Source organism: Corticium candelabrum, chromosome 18, assembly GCF_963422355.1.
Source record: "Corticium candelabrum chromosome 18, ooCorCand1.1, whole genome shotgun sequence".
Taxonomy (NCBI): domain Eukaryota; kingdom Metazoa; phylum Porifera; class Homoscleromorpha; order Homosclerophorida; family Plakinidae; genus Corticium; species Corticium candelabrum.
Window position 1 is genome coordinate 6038994 of NC_085102.1, and position 18800 is coordinate 6057793.

The 18800-nt window shown below is 40.9% G+C and overlaps 4 protein-coding genes across 5 annotated transcripts in view; 3 read left to right on the plus strand and 1 right to left on the minus strand.

Moving 5' to 3' along the window:
- Nucleotides 1–25: 25 nt before the first annotated feature.
- On the plus strand, nt 26–6406 carry LOC134193620 (uncharacterized). 2 transcript variants are annotated; one of them, XM_062662459.1, is made up of 22 exons: nt 26–178; nt 544–699; nt 776–904; nt 1009–1603; nt 1678–1976; nt 2052–2339; nt 2414–2560; nt 2624–2767; nt 2830–2957; nt 3016–3085; nt 3169–3297; nt 3373–3531; nt 3941–4096; nt 4169–4245; nt 4314–4422; nt 4494–4613; nt 4690–4848; nt 4966–5112; nt 5173–5302; nt 5393–5640; nt 5700–5794; nt 5903–6406. In XM_062662459.1, the coding sequence occupies exons 1-22, from the start codon at nt 100–102 to the stop codon at nt 6113–6115; spliced, it is 3777 nt and encodes a 1258-aa protein (XP_062518443.1). In that variant the 5' UTR covers nt 26–99; the 3' UTR covers nt 6116–6406. The 2 variants fall into 2 exon arrangements, with proteins under 2 accessions (XP_062518443.1, XP_062518442.1); XM_062662458.1 differs by having other exon boundaries at nt 27–178; nt 5700–5815.
- Nucleotides 6407–6738: 332 nt separating this feature from the next.
- Nucleotides 6739–8384, plus strand: LOC134193775 (uncharacterized). Its single transcript, XM_062662609.1, has 7 exons — nt 6739–6859; nt 6935–7204; nt 7286–7426; nt 7507–7653; nt 7726–7853; nt 7921–7996; nt 8062–8384. Exons 1-7 carry the CDS (start codon nt 6745–6747, stop codon nt 8382–8384), a joined length of 1200 nt encoding a protein of 399 aa, XP_062518593.1. The 5' UTR covers nt 6739–6744.
- On the minus strand, nt 7889–14617 carry LOC134193622 (kinesin-like protein KIF9). Its single transcript, XM_062662460.1, has 24 exons — nt 14501–14617; nt 14377–14437; nt 13998–14102; nt 13778–13931; nt 13405–13507; nt 13017–13100; nt 12862–12945; nt 12285–12377; nt 11997–12059; nt 11739–11823; nt 11577–11641; nt 11433–11510; nt 11286–11354; nt 10798–10902; nt 10682–10737; nt 10534–10624; nt 10187–10258; nt 10052–10134; nt 9867–9983; nt 9374–9659; nt 9102–9311; nt 8986–9036; nt 8869–8922; nt 7889–8739 (listed from the first exon to the last, which is right to left on the minus strand). The coding sequence occupies exons 1-24, from the start codon at nt 14591–14593 to the stop codon at nt 8644–8646; spliced, it is 2358 nt and encodes a 785-aa protein (XP_062518444.1). The 5' UTR covers nt 14594–14617; the 3' UTR covers nt 7889–8643.
- Nucleotides 14618–14695: 78 nt separating this feature from the next.
- LOC134194122 (cilia- and flagella-associated protein 65-like) overlaps nt 14696–18800 on the plus strand; it is a 24477-nt gene continuing 20372 nt past the window's right edge. Inside the window, exons 1-8 of the mRNA XM_062663030.1 lie at nt 14696–14902; nt 15287–15389; nt 15447–15482; nt 17247–17377; nt 17574–17688; nt 17746–17830; nt 18303–18469; nt 18720–18800. The exon at nt 18720–18800 is cut by the window's right edge and continues 36 nt beyond it. Coding sequence (XP_062519014.1) covers nt 14748–14902; nt 15287–15389; nt 15447–15482; nt 17247–17377; nt 17574–17688; nt 17746–17830; nt 18303–18469; nt 18720–18800 — 873 coding nt within the window. The 5' untranslated portion in view covers nt 14696–14747. The remainder of the gene's footprint in view (nt 14903–15286; nt 15390–15446; nt 15483–17246; nt 17378–17573; nt 17689–17745; nt 17831–18302; nt 18470–18719) is intronic.

Sequence of the window (18800 nt, forward strand, 5' to 3'; positions counted from 1 at the left end):
AAACTAGATGACGCAACGCTGACATAAAAGGCGGGTAACTATAACCGCTCTGCCATTTAACTACAAGAGAAGTGAGAGAAGACATCTACGTACACTCTAATGTGGGTCGAGGTCCTCTATCTATCAGTGGCGCTGCTGTCGTCATCTCTGAGCCCAACATCTGCGAGATACAGTCGAGGCAAGTGACTTAGTAGATTTATGTAGAAATGAGGCAGCTAACGCAACGGCGTCGCAGTACAGACTTCCATGATTGGGTGGCCAGACTGCCAGTTGACATCAAACTCAATTAAACCGACGAATTTATGTAATTCGGATTGTTTGCTCAGTGCATGATGCCTTTTCTAGATATATTCTACTGTATTTTTTAGCTCATGCAATTAAGCCATGCACTGCAAGTAGTATATCAATTTCAAAATTAATGACAAACTAGAGTTTGTCTATATACTGTCGGAAATCCACCACGCCCAAAGTTTTTTAGAGGCCTCAGGACCCCTACGGTCACACCTTTGGCTGACATGTTGTTTACTTGTCTAAACTGAGTAGATGCTCGTCGTTCTGCTGACGGCAATTGGACTCTCACTCAACAGTGTACAGTGAGCTGTGGCGGCGGTCTCTTGCTGGAAACGAGAGCAAATGGCTCTACAACAAATACACGGTCATCTACCGTGAAATGCAACGCGCAGCTGTGTCCTTTCTCTGGTAAGATTTATAGCTTGCAGTACATGTGTAAACAATTGAGATTTCGTACTTAATTAACTTAGCTTCGTATCTCTAGACTACCCGCTCATTCTAGAGCAAATGGAGATCGCGACTAGTTCCGTCGTCCAGAACTTCTCTCAGTCGCTGTTTCGACTAGCCGGGGTCACCGGCTTGCAACAGCAAGGTGGTTTCTCAGCATTAGCTGGTGAGCAGACTACAATATATGACTACAATTTATGACTCATGCAGAAACCAAAATTGCCGAAACTAAAACCGCAACTGTATCACGTGATTTTGCTCGCATTGCAGGATTCTTTAATAGTTTTGGTGTGTGCACGGCGACTGGAGATCCACATTACACCACGTTTGATGGCAAGCCCTACAGCTACTACACAAGCTGCAGCTACTACGCTGTGTACGACAGAGACAAAACAAACACTTACCCTCGATTTAGCGTCATTATAGAGACGGGACCTTGTGGTGCCGGTAGCCTCACTTGCGTTCAAAAGGCCAGAGTGATCTTGGCATCGTCGTGCGATGCGTCGTCCGGACTTGCAACATCGAGCGGCGACATGACGTTTGACTTCTTTCCAAGCGGTGCGGTACACAAAAACGGTCGCGACATTACCGGTACCTTGCCAGATGCCGCTGTAGACTCGTTGGTGACTGTATCTCGCTCTGGCGGTCATACGACCCTCACCAGTTATTGCCATGGCATCCATACGTCCCTCTTCGGTACATCTTTCACGGCACTCGCTAGTAGCGATCTACGTGGTCAAGTCTTGGGACTGTGTGGAACGTTTGACGGTAATCAAAACACCGACTTTACATTGATGGATGGGACAACCATAACGAACGACTTGGACAGATTTGCGCAAGCGTATCAGCTTCCCAGTCAAGGAAGGTCAGAACAAAATTGTTTGTCTAGAGATGCTCTATGTTGCACTCTAATATGTGTTTGCAATGATGCGTTGGCAGTGGTTGCGTTTCTCCACCTCTACCTCCTTCCTGTAATTCATTCGACGATCTTCAGCCCATCCAGCTGTGCAATGCAATGAACAGCGGAAACTTTGCTGTCTGCAACGACGCCAGTGTCTGCAGCAGTCCGAAGAATCCCGTTTCTCCCAAAACATATGTCGACAACTGTGTTGTCGATGTATGCCAGTGTGCAGTTTCAGAACGAGAGAAATGTGCTTGTTTGGCCTATATTCCGTACGCTGTCGAATGCAGAAGGCAGTGTAGTCTACAAATTGACTTGAAGGAATTTCCTGGCTGCGGTTGGTGTGATATGAATTTATATATTAGGATTCAGCAAGATACTCACTCTATACTATTTCTCTTTGTATAATTAGGGGTTCCTTCGGTAAACCTGACTCCAGTCCATCGAACGGTCTGGCAAGGTGATTCGGCAACCTATCAATGCAGTTTGACTTCTGGATATCCTACCGCTCCACTGGAATTCTCCATCAACGGGAAAGACATCGACACGATGTCGAATGTCTCCGTAAATTGCTCCAGTCCAAACTTGTGCAATCTCAACATTCACAGAGCTATAGAAGGCAAGGACAACGGCACTATCGTTTGTCGAGTCAACAACGTGGTCGGTGAAGATTCTAAGGCGGCCTCGTTGAATATCAGAGGTGATTGACAATCTACAGAGCAATTCGTGATACCACGTTTATTGATATATTTGTGCTTGCACGTATATAAACAGTCGGAAGCTTTTCTGTTCACCTACTCGACAACGTACTAGTGGGATCTCGCACATACGTTCAAGTGACGAAAACACCTGCAGATAATCCAGTGCAACATGTTCAGTTGAAGTTGGTGGCTCTCCGCATGACAATAGTGACGGAACTAGGTAGAAAAGCAGTTAGCAGAATTACTTCACTTGGCGTAATCTAGTATTGGTTTTGTGTGTCAGAGCCATCTATTCCTTCCAACGGCGAATACGAGTGGGACGTAAAAGGGCTTCCGAAAAATGCCTATTTTGACACATGGTATGCTCTCAAAGTCTACGATCCTCAATCCGAATTTGAAGGATTTTCTAACCTCTTCAGATTTAAACGTGATACAGTTTTTGTCTAAACGCTTTAATTCTTGCTAATTTTGTATATTCTGGTTGTGCAGGCGACGTTATTGACATTAAAGTGCCAGTCGATAAACACGGTCACCTTCTCGATCCTCCTCTCGCGTATCTGGGGAGAACGACTCGTTTCGGTTTTAACTATTCGCACTCCAACATATTTATTGGAAACGTAAAGTCGCCACGTTTTGTCGCATTTGCAAACGCTAAGTTGGATATGCTGACTCTAGATAAGCGTCACTCTCGTGGATGAAAATAACAATGTAGCGGAAATGGTTGGAACCGTCAGTCCTCATCGTCGTAAGTGCCGCAACACTCTTTACATCACCTATAATCGCGCGCACGTCTACTTCACCATTTCTTCTTGTTACGCTTGCGTGCAGGTTTGCCGAATGTGGTCAATTGGGTTCCGGGAACATCTAACGACGTGCCAAGTGGCACATACCGTCTGCACGCCGAAGACAGCGGTACTACAGAAGCAGAAGGAACGAGTTCAACGTTGTCTATCAAACGTAACCGAATCTTAGATTTAGCTGATAATTGTACAGAGAGTATATATGATCAACGTACGTTTGCTTTCTTTCTAGACGGTTCACTGTGCATCATTGGAGCAAGTCATCTCACTTACGGTAGCGAGTACAACATTTTCCTAAAAGAACAACCTGACAATCTACAAGGACGTCTACAATTCAAGTATCACGTTGTCCTGGCAGATGACTGTAAAGCCGAAGTAGCAGACGTGACAGGTAAATGCATCTAACATACGTGGAAACAGGGGGTTAAGAATTTCCCAAAGGGGGTTGACAACTTGAGAAGTACATAGTACGCTGCGTTACAACGTTTTGTCCTCTAGCACGACTTATATATAACATTTAATTAATTAAGTTACTTAATCTGCAAAATTGAATCTAAAATCAGTTAATTAATTAAGTGACTGTTGACATATATGTAGCAATAGTCATGCATATTGTATTACATGCATGTCAGTCAGTAAATATATGTCAATTAGTTTGTTAGATGGTAGATGCTTTAGGTGACTCCAGAGCCATATGTATAGAGATATGGCTCTGTGTGACTCTCTAGCTACCTCTGTTGTATATTTAAAGTATTGTATTATTGCCTACTAACAATAGTCTAATTATAAAATTTGTGCAGGGTACGTGTGGAAATCGCCTCCAAGTAACCAGGCGACTTGGAGTTTAGGAAGTATTCTTCCAAACGTCAACATTGGACTACCGTACCGGCTAAGGGCAACGAGAGCCGGTCCATCATACGTACAGGGATGTTCAGATAACATCATTACATTTGCCAGTAAAAAACGTTTTTTTGTTCATTTCTGGTTACCGGTACTTTACCTTACGTTTTCGTGTGTTTTCCATGTAGTTGCGAAAATAGATGTGAGCTTTGAAAAACCTCGTGACGTTGCGTATATAAATCATGCATATCTTGTTAAGTTTCGTGTAAGTTACCGTCATGTACAATGACGTGATCTATTTTATCAAGTACACATAGTAATGTTTTGTTTCAGGTGCCGAGGTATTTAACCCTTGTGGCGGATGTCTCAGTTAGTGTGCATTGCTACGGAGTGAATAGAACTTGGACAATAGCTTCACGTATCAACAAAAACTTGCGTAGAGGTTAGATGTCTACACTTGGTCGCATATTCTAGTGGTTGTCAGTGTTGATTGTAACATTTATGACGTTATAGTCTGGTGGAAAGTCGGACAAGAAGAACTTGAAGACCCCATCACCTCTGGCCTCATTTGTTACGTCTCTGTAAGAGACTATTCTAACAGTGGGGCATCAGGACGGACTGAGAACGTAACAGGTATTGTATACTTGACATCAAGAAAACTTATCTACACGTCTGTACATCAATGAGATCATTTCATCTGTATTTCTAGTGGCCAGAGCTTGTGTTAGCACTAACCCTGAGGTAACGACTACACTGCCAATGCAAGTGGGTGTTTTGTTTCGGACAGACCAGAATTTGTCCGATATGTCAGTTGCATTGGTCAATGCAACAGACACATCACAAGTGATGCTTTCATTTTTAGATTCAGGTCAGTTTAGAAAACCCTATCTGTTGTTATTATTATTATTATTATTGTTGTTGTTGTTGTTGTTGTTGTTGATGTTTAATTAAGTTATAAATCTTGAACTTTCTGCATTGCATATAGAAATTACTGTGGGAGACAATGAGTTGACGATCCAACGTGCTCGAGTGCCCGCTCTCTCTTGTCTGATTCCTGTCCAACCGCTCGTAGTCGCTGTTAATTACGTAACCGACGCAATTGCAGCATTTTCTGATCCTGTCACTTTTCACGGTATGATAAACTAGTATTGCTGTGTATAGTACACATTTCAGTCAACAATCAATATTATAGGATGGCCTCTTAGTGTAAAAGCTGTAGATAAGAACGGACACGAGGTAGATAAACCTCTATACCCAGATCAAGACGTATACATCACGGCTTCAGTTCCTGAAGACTTACTGCAGCTGGGAGAGTTAGTAACGTAAGCTTTCATATCTCTATAAATTTGTGTGGAAATACGCAAAATGTAGACTCATTATAATATACTAATACTATTTCTTTTGACATGAAGATTATCTCCTTATCTTCGCAACACATCTGGATGTTTTCCAATCGGAATTGTGTCTCAACGCGATGGTGGTGTGACGGGTAATTGTACCCACGACGTCCTTGACTGTTACAGAAACGTTACCTTTCATTGGAAAGTTGGAACTTTACCGGAAAACAGTTCTACCATAATTTACCCTGGGAACTACACTTTCACCGTAAAGGACGAAGTCCGCAACCAAGGAACATTTCTAGTGGAAGGACAGAGTAAAGGTATAGATAGACACATGCAGCAATGAAATTCGTTTGCACCAACCACGTTTCTACCATAGAAATTGAGATTGAAGGACCTGCACTAGTCAGAGTCTCAGTGGCCAACATATCAAAACCAAATCTACCGGATCGGCATAGCGGTGAAAACAGAAATGCAAGTGAATCATCCAACAATGTATATTTACGCAGTTTTTACTTCTAAGTCAACTATCGGTGGTCTAAATTTTAATCTTAACTTTTAATTAACGTTTTTATCTTTCAGACGTCAAGCAATGACAGTAATGGATCAAGTAAAGGAACTGTTGCAGGCATCGTTGTCGGCGTCGTCATGGCTCTCATGCTTCTAGCCCTTGTGGTTGTGATTGTGATAAAACGGATGAAACGTGATCCTTACGAAAGTCGAACAGAAAATGGCATCTCGTTGGCCTCACAACACAACTATCGAACGTTGCCGAAACAAGACGAACAGCAGTAAACTGAAAGGAAACGCTCTAGACATGCAGACGCCACATCTAGAGAATAAAAACCCAAGTGCTGCTGTACATGTAGACGCGCCTAGACATTTAGAATAGCCCACGTAAAAATACTGTCCTACAAATATGTATAGTAACTGTCTTGTCTTGCTGCAATAGAGGACGCACGAACGCATCCTTAGCGCTATAGATATAGACCTCACCATGTCATGCATTTGCTTAATATGTCTATCTAGATGTCTAGAGCTCTTCAAGCGTGATATTTTAACAGTAATAAAAAGTCTGTATACAAAGTAGTAGCGTGTTCTATGTATACCGTGCAAGTACACTACTGTACTATCTATATAGACACTCTATCAAATATGTTTAGTTTGAATGAGATGTTATACAACTGGTAGACTGTAGACTTCTGCAAAACTGCAATGTTACTAAATTTTTGCAAGAAAAATTTTGAGCACACTATTGGAGACGGAACGCATACGCGCAAGTGGCAACTGAAAAAGCAATAGTATAGTATAGCTAGATTCTTGAGCTAGCGCTACTCGTCGGAGGAGTCCTTGTTAGTAGCTCGATCACGTGAGTATGTATATGCACTAATTGAGTAGAATATGATCAATATCGGCTAGCTGTTATGTTTCTACTTCTTTTCCTTCTATCGGCAAGTCCCATTCCCGGTGCTTGTTTTCGCCGTCTCCTTCACTCCAAAACGGCCAGTTTAAACCAAACAGAAAAGTTGTACGGATGCTGTACGTATAAATCACAAATCATACCGTCTAGCGTACAGTATAATGATTCCATGTCTTTTTCATATGGCGGTGCAGATGAGTTTACAGCAAAGTTGAAATGGCAAAATGACGGTTTGTTTCAACAATTCTCTTGTGACGGAAGACATTCCTCTGAATCCACACTCTATTGGAAGTTCCATGACCGCAATCTGAACGCAAAGCAGCGAAATAAGCTCTCGTGTACAAAACGTAGTCGCTGTACCCTAGCCCTATATCCTCATTATGTTGATACCGTCGGTAAATATTCTTGCTGCGTTTCAAGATGTGGCCGCTTCGTCTGTTTTCCCAAGACAATTTCAGTTGAAAGTATATATATATATATTATAAACATGAAACTGAAGAGAAAGCTACAGTAGTTCACAAATTAAGTAACCGTGCAATTTCTAGATCTAACTGTGGTCGTTCCTAACACTTTTATGATCGGATCTCAAGTGCCAGTTGATATAGAATTATCTTCTGATCAACCTGACAATACAACTGTTCAGATTGACCTCGTTACTACGAGCAACAACTGGGTCTACACAATGGGTACGTTAAGAGTTACTAGCCTGCATATCCTAGCTGTCATTGTGTTATTTTCTAATTTTGTCCTTTTCACTTACACTCAGCAAGAAACGTCAGTCTGCAGAAACACATCCTGCTGAATATTACTACTGAGCTGCCTCTTAAAGTGGAGATAACAAGTAACTACCGATTGAGACTTCTCTCTAGTGATCACAAATATGAAGGATATTCCAATGAATTTCAATTCACTTGTAAGCATTACCAGCCAACGCAAAACTTTCATTACCACTATCCATGATAAAATTTCCCATCTAACGTTTCAGTTACAGCAATCAAAGTTGACACACCAGTGTACAAAAACGGGAGCGTCATAAACACGTCAACTATTCACACTGGACAAACCTATTGGTTGGCATTTGATTATAATCACTCCAACGTCTATATGAAAGGAGTAATACCTACAACTACGTGTACATTGTCAACTTCGAATATCAAACTAAACTTCCATGCATGTATAGGTATCCATGTTTCTGGTGACTGCAGAATACGGATTCTATGTGGAGCATATTGGAACCTTCAATGCTGTAGCTGATCGTGAGATTTTCTCTTGTCTTTTTTCTGCTTTCTTTCCTTTTGTCAATAGTTTGCAACATTTATAGGTCGTCCAGCCACCAATCTGTGGTCACCACAAAATAACACCGGGAGTTTCTACGTGATAGCTATAGATAATGGGTCAACATTGGCAACTGGAGGCAGTCAGATGATTGAGATTCTGCCAAGCACTGACAGTAAATCGCCACTCTTTTATCAAAGACCGGGCATACAGTATGCTATAGCAGCCACAACTCTGCTGTTCTTAGCTCTTGCTATGATCCTCAACATAAAACTCAAGCACAGGCATTCTTTCTATACTGACAAAAGCCGATTGCCAAACTTCAACTTCAGCCATCAGTTTGAGACAGCAAACGCAGCAAAAATGTGACAGCACGCATATATAGTGTCTCTAATTGCTTACTAATTGACCATCCAGATTAGACAGCAATTATTCTAAAACTGACAACAAAATAATAGCTAACCCTCAAACTATACAATAAGAATACAACATACATAAAATGAGCTTATGGTCGTATTTGTATATCATAAACACACACAAAAACAAACATTAATCTGTCACCTGCAGTTTGAGTTTATCCTGTAAATTTCATAAATGTTTTCTCTCATTTCTTTTACCTTTCAAGCTCTTAACCCACAGCTAGTGTGGATGGTGGTTTGTTGCGCACGGTGTGTGTAACCGCACCAGGCCTTTTCTTCTGTACATAACTCATGTTTGCAAATGCCTGCGAGAAAGTATGACACTATTAGCATGCACGAGGATGCTCACACACACACACACACACACACACACACACACACACACACACACACACACACACACACACACACACACAATGTTCAGCAACGCTTACACGTCGTTCTGTACGTATCTTCGCATTGTAAAAAGCAGCAGCCTCTGGATTTTCCTAAATTACAAATTCATTCCTTGCCTATTGCTTTCCCACTATCAAAAGAGCCACTCATCTCACCAAAGCTTGTTGCGTTTGAAGACGATCAAACTTGTCTGCTTCATCTTCAGGCTATGTATAGAAGGCAAAACGTTGAACACATAAAATCGTTGACAAAGATGTGGTAATTGCCTTACAATAATAGAATCAAGTGAAACTTGGCTCAGATGTTGTGACCTTGTCAGCACTGTGGTTTGTTGTTCAGGAATTAAGTAGCAGTCAGCGTACCATTTGTCGAATTCAACTAGCAATTTCTGTCTGCACTGATCAACCAGATGTTGACAGTACTGCACCTCCGACTTGACAACACGTAATTCTTCATATTCTTCTTTGTAACGAGCCTTTAGCTACACACAACAGCAAACACTTAATGAAGCTGCCCTCGCAAGATATTCCAGTCACTACAAACTTCTCTCAGTTTAGACAAACTGGTAAACTCTTCTTCTGTAATGACTGCTTCTCCAGCCTCTCCTACCAATCCGTCTTCCATTCTTTCTTGTTTCTGTTGCTCAATAAAATGCCTCGTCTCATCTATTTGTCTCTTTATAGCGTTAACTGAGCTAGCATAATCACGAGATGTTTTCTGTTTCTCGTTTAGCGCTGACTTGTTTTCAGTCAGAATGTGAGTGATTTCACTGCCACGCTCACGCTTAAATTCCTCAAATGCCTCACTTCTGGGTGGAGGAGTAGACGGCCTAGAAAGAGGATTTCACTGTAGTAAGCAATATGAATACAAAACTCAATATACATCATCAATCCAAAGCTCAAAAAATATGAACAACAGATGAACATACAAACGCATGGCACAAAACAAGAGGCAGGCATTCAAGTAAGCTCATTCAAGAGACAAACAACAAGAAAAAGCAAAGACAGAACGACACAACTAAACAACATGAGTATACTTGTTAAGATCTCCTGCAGTTTGAGATTGTTCTCCAGTTTTCTCTTCCAAAATTGCATCAATAGGCATCTGGTTGGCAACACCACCATCAAGAGGTGGAGATCCTGTCTTAGCTATCCTACAAGAATAGCAGCCAGATATACAAACAATGCCACAAATGAGTTTCCACCAACATCTAAAACTGACATTTGATTGTCCTTGCTCTTTCTACCTTTCAGTTTCCTTGCAGCAATCACAGATCCAGGAACAGCCTTAGCGCTACTTGGAGCCTAGCAGTACATGCCTGTACTAAGAAAGTATCAAAGGTTGTGGTAGACTTACCACTCCAACTCCAAATCCTTGACCGTCGATGTCACCAACAAACCCAGCTTGTTCACTGCTACTTCCTGCAGACTGATGAGAGATAAACACTGACTTGGTTTAAAGACTATCATTAGTGGTACTCCAACTAATTTAGTCAAAACTTCATTAACATTACAAAGTGACTAACACAGCAGCGTTGGAGCATGAATGGTGTGTGTGTGTGTGTGTGTGTGTGTGTGTGTGTGTGTGTGTGTGTGTGTGTGTGTGTGTGTGTGTGTGTGTGTGTGTGTGTGTGTGTGTGTGTGTGTGTGTGTGTGTGTGTGTGTGTGTGTGCTCAACACACATCCATACACAACTACATTCACCTTTGGTGCGATTCCAGACCCAGATATTGACTCAGCACCACTCACAGTAGTTCGCTGTGTCACACGAGCTTCAACTTCACTTTCCAAAGAACTAGACAACTCAATACATAAAACACTTTCAACTCATTGCAGCAGCTAAGTAACCAACCTGACAACTGATTTGAACTGCGCAAATGTCTCCTGAATTTGACGAAGGTTGACAACCTAAAACCACAAAATCATAAAACATATTGTAGTACACAAGTAGAATACCTCAAACATTACCGGAATCTCTGTCAAAGAACCTTCAAGATAATGCCTCACTTGCTGATGGATTTCGTAGCGTTCAACGTCTGTGAGTGGTTCATAACTGATATGCCCACGACTTGACTAAACACAATTAACACAATATTAAAACTTAAATTTGATCAAAATGGTTTCACAAACTAGAGGCAAAATCAAAATATTGTTTTAATTAACCTCAAAGTTTGTGTGTGTGTGCTCGCATGCAGTGTGTGTGTGTGTGTGTGTGTGTGTGTGTGTGTGTGTGTGTGTGTGTCCGTGTGTGTGTGTCCGTGTGTGTGTGTGTGTGTCCCCGTGTGTGTGTGTGTGTGTGTGTGTGTGTGTGTGTGTGTGTGTGTGTGTGTGTGTCCAAGTGTGTGTGTGTCCGTGTGTGTGTGTGTGCATGTGTGTGTGTGTATGTCCATAAGCAGCCAATCACTGCTTTGTGCTATCCTGTCACCATAAAATACAACAAATTTCCATAATCTAACCAGAGTGTCATGCATTGCCAGTTCTTGCTTCAACATTTTAATTTCTCTCTCGTGCTGCTGGATAAGCAACTGTACAACCATCAAACATACACATGAAATTTCACTAATCAATAGTCTCTGTTTGAAACGTAGATAATGCATATTTACAGTAGGATCTTGTTGGATGTTCTTCACTAATGCATTCTTCACTAACATCATTCGTTGCGCAAACCTCAGTGTTGACATCTGGAGAAATACGTATACATTTGTATGAAACAGTGATGATCGATTGTCACTGTCTGCATGACATACCGTTTCTTCAGTTTGCTCTGGTTCTCCCCACACATTAGCAATCATCAGTGTGTTACAGTTTGCTCCTACATGCACACACAAACGTAAACAGTAGAGACGTCTGGTTGCTGTTGTTGTTGTTGTTGTTGTTGTTGTTGTATAAATTGTTGACAACTGCCTCACCTATAGAGTCTTTGAGGACATGTGTTAGCTTGCTTTGTCTGTAAGGGATGTGATCTCTATTTCTTTCTCCCAATGCAACAACAACCTGACAAAAAGCGTGACATCTTACAATTGATATTTTATCCATTATCGGTTTGCCTGTCTGTCTGTCTGTCCATCTGTCTGTCTGTCTGTCTGTTTGCTGTCTGTCTGTTTGTCTGTCTAGTGGTCAATGTCATTCTAATATCAAATTCCTTCCAGAATCTCTAATATGCTAACTTGTTCAAGAAATGACAGTGACTTGTTGATATACATTGCCTCACGCTGTGTTGCACCTTCAGACTACAAAAATGCAACAAAATTACTAACAGTGAGCAACAGCATTCTTCAAAAGTGCATCTGCATGTCTCCTTTGCATTACCCATACACAGTGAGTAAGATGCATAAACGTAAGATCAATAATCATGCAAGTCAACTTCAAACATACACAAATTGGTGATGACAGTGATGCTACAAGTAACCCAACGTGACAACTGAAATTTGTAGAATCTCTAACACGAAGCTCACATTAGTTTTCTTGAGACGTTCCGAGCCTGCCAAGTCAACCAGATTCAATTTGGAAACCGTGTACTGTGCTGACGTTTGTGTTCTTGATCTTGCCTAATAAACAGAAAGACATCAACTATAGTAAATAACACTGTATAGTTACCATAGTAACTAATGCTGTGCAATACCATAGTAACTAATACTGCATGTGTAGTTACCATTGTAACTAATGCTGTGTAGTTACCATAGTAACTAATGCTGTGTAGTTACCATAGTAACTAATGCTGTGTAGTTACCATATTATGATAGTAACTAACACTGTGTCGTTACCATAGTAACTAACGCATTCAGAGTGCCAGAAATTAAGCCACATGAATGTCCTTTTTTTGCATTTTCTGTACTGAATCACAACATCGTCTATCAAGGATACATTCAACATATCTAAAGCTTAATTAAGCTTGAATTTCTTACTGGAGAAACAGACACACAAACTGATGAAAAATGAACAGACAACAACAGCAAGTAGAAAGACTAGCATGAACAAACATGTAGAGAAAATAATAAAAATTAATTAATATGGAAATGCTATGGACAGCACCTCAATGTAGACGGTGAAAATACAATGAGAACGAGATGAATTCTTGTTCAATGAGTGAGTAGCTATTGCTCGATTAGTCTCTCCCTAATGTATGCACAAATGTTCAACCATTCAACTAACTCACAATCAACTCTCTCTCTCATAAATCGTCAAACCTCAAACAGCAAGTTCAGTGCCTCCTCCTCATTGTGAGCCAACCTGACGGTAAGACCTTTAACCATCGTCGCACCTCCTTCGCTCTAAAAACACAAAATAGTACAACCACTTTTCACAGATTTGTGCAGCAAAACTTACAATAAACAAGAACAACACAACAGTACATACAAATAAGATAATGAAGAAGCACTACAGTGCAAACCCTCCACGTGCCACAATATACGGGACACTTATTTGGTCACGTGTTACGTGGTTGCCTAGCAGGTTGTATGTCACGTGAACGGCCTGCACTACTATGCCTAGCGTTTCACGCGTTGGTAATTAATTATTAGCTAATTAATTAAAGGTATATATAATTGTGCAGCATAAAACTAAATGATCACAAACCTCTGCAACTGTCAGACTGTTTGGCGGCAGTGACGCGTCCGAATCAGGCAACGTCGAGAGAAGGTCAAACATCGCTTCGTTGTAAATCTCCAGATACGACACTCTACAAAACAAGCCAATCAATGCAGTTTGGTTAGCACAAGACAAGACAACACACACACACACACACACACACACACACACACACACACACACACACACACACACACACACACACACACACACAAACACAAACACACACACACACACCACACACAAACACACACACACACACAACACACACACACACACACACACACACACACACACACACAACACACACACACACACACACACACACACACACACACACACACACACACACACTTATCACCTGATGATTATAGATTGATCTGGTCGCTCTTCAATTTCCCTAAAAACTTGTGCCAGAGCTCGAGGAATAATTCCTCTGTGTCTAAAGTTTTCTGTTGTCCCAGTCATTGTAAATGTTTTTCCAGCACCCGTTTGTCCATACGCCAGTATTGTACCTAGAAACACTCAATTTTCAAACAATAAACTGCATGGGGAGATTGTAAGGTCAGTGAACAAGTGACCATTGAATCCCTCCATTGCCTGATTGACAATTTCATCAGCACATTTATTGTACACAAGTTCTTGGCTTGCATTGTGCAATACACAGTCTGCTTTCAAAGAAACACCTAAGCAAAACATGCATGTATATGCAAGAGTTCACCAAATAAACAATTTAATTAATATCAATTATTTGATAAAACGAGGCAACCAAGACACTCAAAAATAACCAAAACTTTATGTCTATAACCAGTTGTTTTCTTTATGGCAACTTTGTCATTTTACAACTTAACAACCATGTAGCAAAATTCTATGTATTAGGTTGACTAAACAAATAATGTTAAACTCGCGCGGTGTGTCTGGGTTTCCGAGGCTAGTCACTCTGTAGTAGCACGAAATTACCTTGAACTTGGTGATTGACATATCCTCTGTCTCCAATTTCAGAATGTCTAACCGATATTGTCTATAGAACAAAGAAATTAAGCTTTACGAATCCACAACAACAATCTGAATGACGACAACTCACCTGTCCATCTCTATCCAGCACAATCGCATCGGACGCAAATTTAGACGTTGGTCTCACACGGACGGCCACTTTTACCTTCCGATAAGCCGACATGTTCGTTACAGTGCCAACGTTACCGTAGCAACCCGAGCATCAACTGCGCAAGCGTATAATAAAACACTACGCATGCGTATATCTCACGACGGCAACCACTAAACAATTTACGTTTCTGCAGACCTGGCGGCGACATTCTTTGCTTTGAACGCAAATGGCGGTGGCAGTTGCTAGGCCAAACAGATCGGTGCATTATGGTATCGAAGTAGCGAGTGGAGTGACGTGGCGGGAATGGGAGCCTGGAGGGGAATATACGCAGCAATTGCTATTGAAGAATCTCAAGTTTAAGACACAGAAGATCTCCTACAAGTAAGAAGACGTTGGCAATAAGATTTCGTTTGGAGGTGTATTGTTGTCATGGAGACTTGGTAGATGAGTGTAGTAGTGGTAGTGTGTGTGTAGCTTGTGTGTGTGTGTGTGTGTGTGTGTGTGTGTGTGTGTGTGTGTGTGTGTCTGTGTGTGTCTGTCTGTCTGTCTGTCTGTCTGTCTGTCTGTCTGTCTGCCTGCGTGTTTGTCTGTCTGCATGTCTGTCTGTTTGTCTGTCTGTCTGTCTGTCTGTCTGCCTGCGTGTGTGTGTGTGTGTGTGTGTGTGTGTGTGTGTGTGCGCGCGCACGTGCATGTGAGTAGAAGGGATGCATTATGTCAGGCATGGGTACGTCTCTGTGTATTGATTTTTGACTGCTATTTTGGTAGGTTACCTGAATCACGTCATTTTACTACATTGTATCCACAACCAATTGTTCTCAGTGCAGGCACAAGCTTTTTCCTGCCTCTTACATTTAGACCCGTTATGAAGGTATGGACTCTATTGTTTTTTAAATCTCGTGTGTTTTTAGTTTTCTCTTGTTTTCAGACTTGTTATGAAGAAAAGATTATGTTTGAGACATCAGTAAGTGAAACATGATGTACAGGGAGAAATATGACAATTACAGATGATTGGAGAATCAGCAGACAAAACTCAAATCGAGACAGACAGCAGACAGACAGACAGACATGCAGACAGACAGATATACAGACAGACAGACAGACTCCGATACTGCATACAATATCGATCTCGACATCTCCCTTGCTCACCCGTGGAGCAGTGACATGTTCCCCACATCTGCTGGTGTTGATGGTGCAGCTGCAGACAGGAGAGCAGACAGGAAAAGAGCAAAATATAACAAACAACAACTACTAGGAGGGTCAATTGTCAGTACAATTCCATTGGTAATGGAATCCTTTGGAGCATGGGGTTTGATGCATGGAAATTCTTAACAAAGATAGCAAAGAAGCCATCAGATGAAGTCGGAAGACTAAATGCAGCGGTCTTTAACGACTTCTGGAGCAAACGCTTTTCGGTCCAACTCCAAAAGTGCAATACGAACGTCATCTCTAAGAAGTTATCTTCATTGACTGGAGTCAACAGAAGTGACTTTTATGCCACTCAGTTCTTTAGCCACTAACTGACACGGAGCTAGGGCTTGCACGTAGTTTAGCTGCTTTTAGAGTTTCTAGAGTTTTTAGAGCTATTAGTTCCTTCAAGTTTTGTTTTGAATTTAGTTTAGTTCACGAACATTGATAGTAGGACAGTATATATAGTTATTTACATTGCGGAAATGTATCATAGATAAAATGTTCAAATAAATGTGTTTGACAGACAGACAGACAGACAGACAGACAGACAGCTAGACAGATTATTATATTTGAACTCTTACTCTACCAATAACAATCGCTACCTTTACGTATGCATAACAATAACAGTCAATGAACGAAATGTTGAACGCCTTTATCATACAGAAAATCATCAAAATTGCACTTAGACAACTTTGACAACTTTTTAAAAATCACACGAGAGTTGCAAGACTGTACAACTACAGACAGTTGCTTTCTCCATCTATCTCTAAAGTCTGTTTTGCTGCTTTTTCCATTTGTATCTTTTGAAATTTTGAGATCTTATCGAGATAGTCTTCAGCCATAGGGCCTCAAAAGCCAAAGTGTTAAAAAACCAGTGGAATACATGTTGTATCAGATCCTGCTATAGACTGCTGTTGACCATATTTTGTCATTTTGCGTTTTTCTCTCAACTCAGCTGCATAACCTGATATTTTGGCAGCTGATTGTACGGTGTAACAAGAATGTGGATGAGCAAGTGAAATGTCCAGGTCTTTTGTCAAGTGTCCAGTGGGATCATATGTTGTTATATCCGGCCTGTTCTCAGAGTCAGTATACCTATTTCTTAGCTCAACTTGATGAGGAATATTTAACTCGTCTAAACATTTAGCCCAAGTTGACATAATTGTATTGTGTTGCCATATTGGGACACCGCCAAACTTGCAGGTCAATAGATGATAGACAGACAGACATGAAGACAGGCAGACAGACATGAAGACAGACAGACAGACAGACAGACAGACAGACAGACAGACAGACAGACACACACACACACACACACACACACACACACACACACACACACACACACACAAAGACAGACAGACAAACACACAGACACACAAAGACAGACAGACAAACACACAGACACACACACACACACACACACACACACACACACACACACACACACAAACAAACACACAGACAGACACAGAGACAGGTTCAAGAATACAAGTATTTGTTTCATTAACATAAGTGTTTATTTGTTGCTTCTCAGGAAGGACAGTTTGATGTTCCAATGACAGCTGTACTTCCGCAAGCTGAACTCTCTATACCAGACACTCTTAATTTTGGCATGTGTGCTGTGCATGACAACACATCTATCACGTTCCAGATATCAAACACAAGGTGGGATACGTGTGTAATTTTAAACATGTGTGTGTGTGTGTGTGTGTGTGTGTGTGTGTGTGTGTGTGTGTGTGTGTGTGTGTGTGTGTGTGTGTGTGTGTGTGTGTGTGTGTGTGTGTGTGTGTGTACATGCATGAGTCCTTGTGTGCACATGTTTATATCAACTAATAATTTAAATGTTTGTATTGTGATACAGTGATGTTGAGACTACATTTTATTGGTCTGGAAAAGAACCATTTACTATTAAGCCGTGTACTGGTTTTTTGCCATCACGATCATCATTTACTGTTACAGCCACGTTCTCTCCAGCAGTGAGACACCAGCTACATAAATGTGATGAAAAGTATTGTGATGGGAATGTGTTGTAGGCTGCTCGTGTGTATGAGGGTATTGCAGTGTGTAAGTTTGGTGAAGAGGAAAGTCAGTATAAGACTGTGAAAGTTGAAGGAATTGGTTTGTAGCGTGTTGCATTAGACACTAGATAATTTATTAGAAGGATGTATTTCTCAATACATTAATTAATTAAGATTATTGTATTAGAGGAATGCATCTCACAATACACTAGACTATTGTATTGGAGGGATGCATATCACAATACATTAGACTATAGTATTGGAGGAATGCGTCTCACAATACACTAGACTATTGTATTGGAGGGATGCATCTCACAATACACTAGACTATAATATTGGAGGGATGCATTTCATAATACACTAGACTATTGTATTGGAGGGATGCATCTCACAATACATTAGACTATTGTATTGGAGGGATGCATTTCACAATACATTAGACTATTGTATTGGAGGGATTCATCTCACAATACACTAGACTATTGTATTGGAGGGATACATCTTTCAATACATCAGACTATTGTATTATATTTTGGAGGGATCATTAATTAATGTGTGACCTTTTATGCCAGGAAAGTTTCCACATCTTACAGTCAAATTATGCAGTGTGAAGTCCAAAGATCAACAAGTTTCTGGAACAAGTGATGTCATCTATCCAAAGGAATTACTTGTCGACTTTGGCCACGTTTCAGTGGAAACAACGTCTGAGAAGTGGATTGAACTAAGGAATCAGTCACCGGTCATTAAGAGAAAATAATTTGTTTTTGTCTGTCTGTTCATCTGTCTGTCTCTTTATTTGTCTGTCTGTCTGTCTGTCTGTCTGTCTGTCTGTCTGTCTATCTGTCTGTCTGTCTCTCTAATTGTCTGTCTATTGTCTGTCTGTTTGTCTGTCTGTCTCTCTAATTGTCTGTTTGTTTTGGGTCTGTCTATGTATTTGTTTTGTCATAGTCTATGTGTTACACACTGTCATCTGACATTGTTTTGGTTAGGTGAATGCCCCATTTCACATTACACAATCAATGACTCCAGTCAATGCCGTAGACTCTCTCTTTTACTGCTCACACTATCAA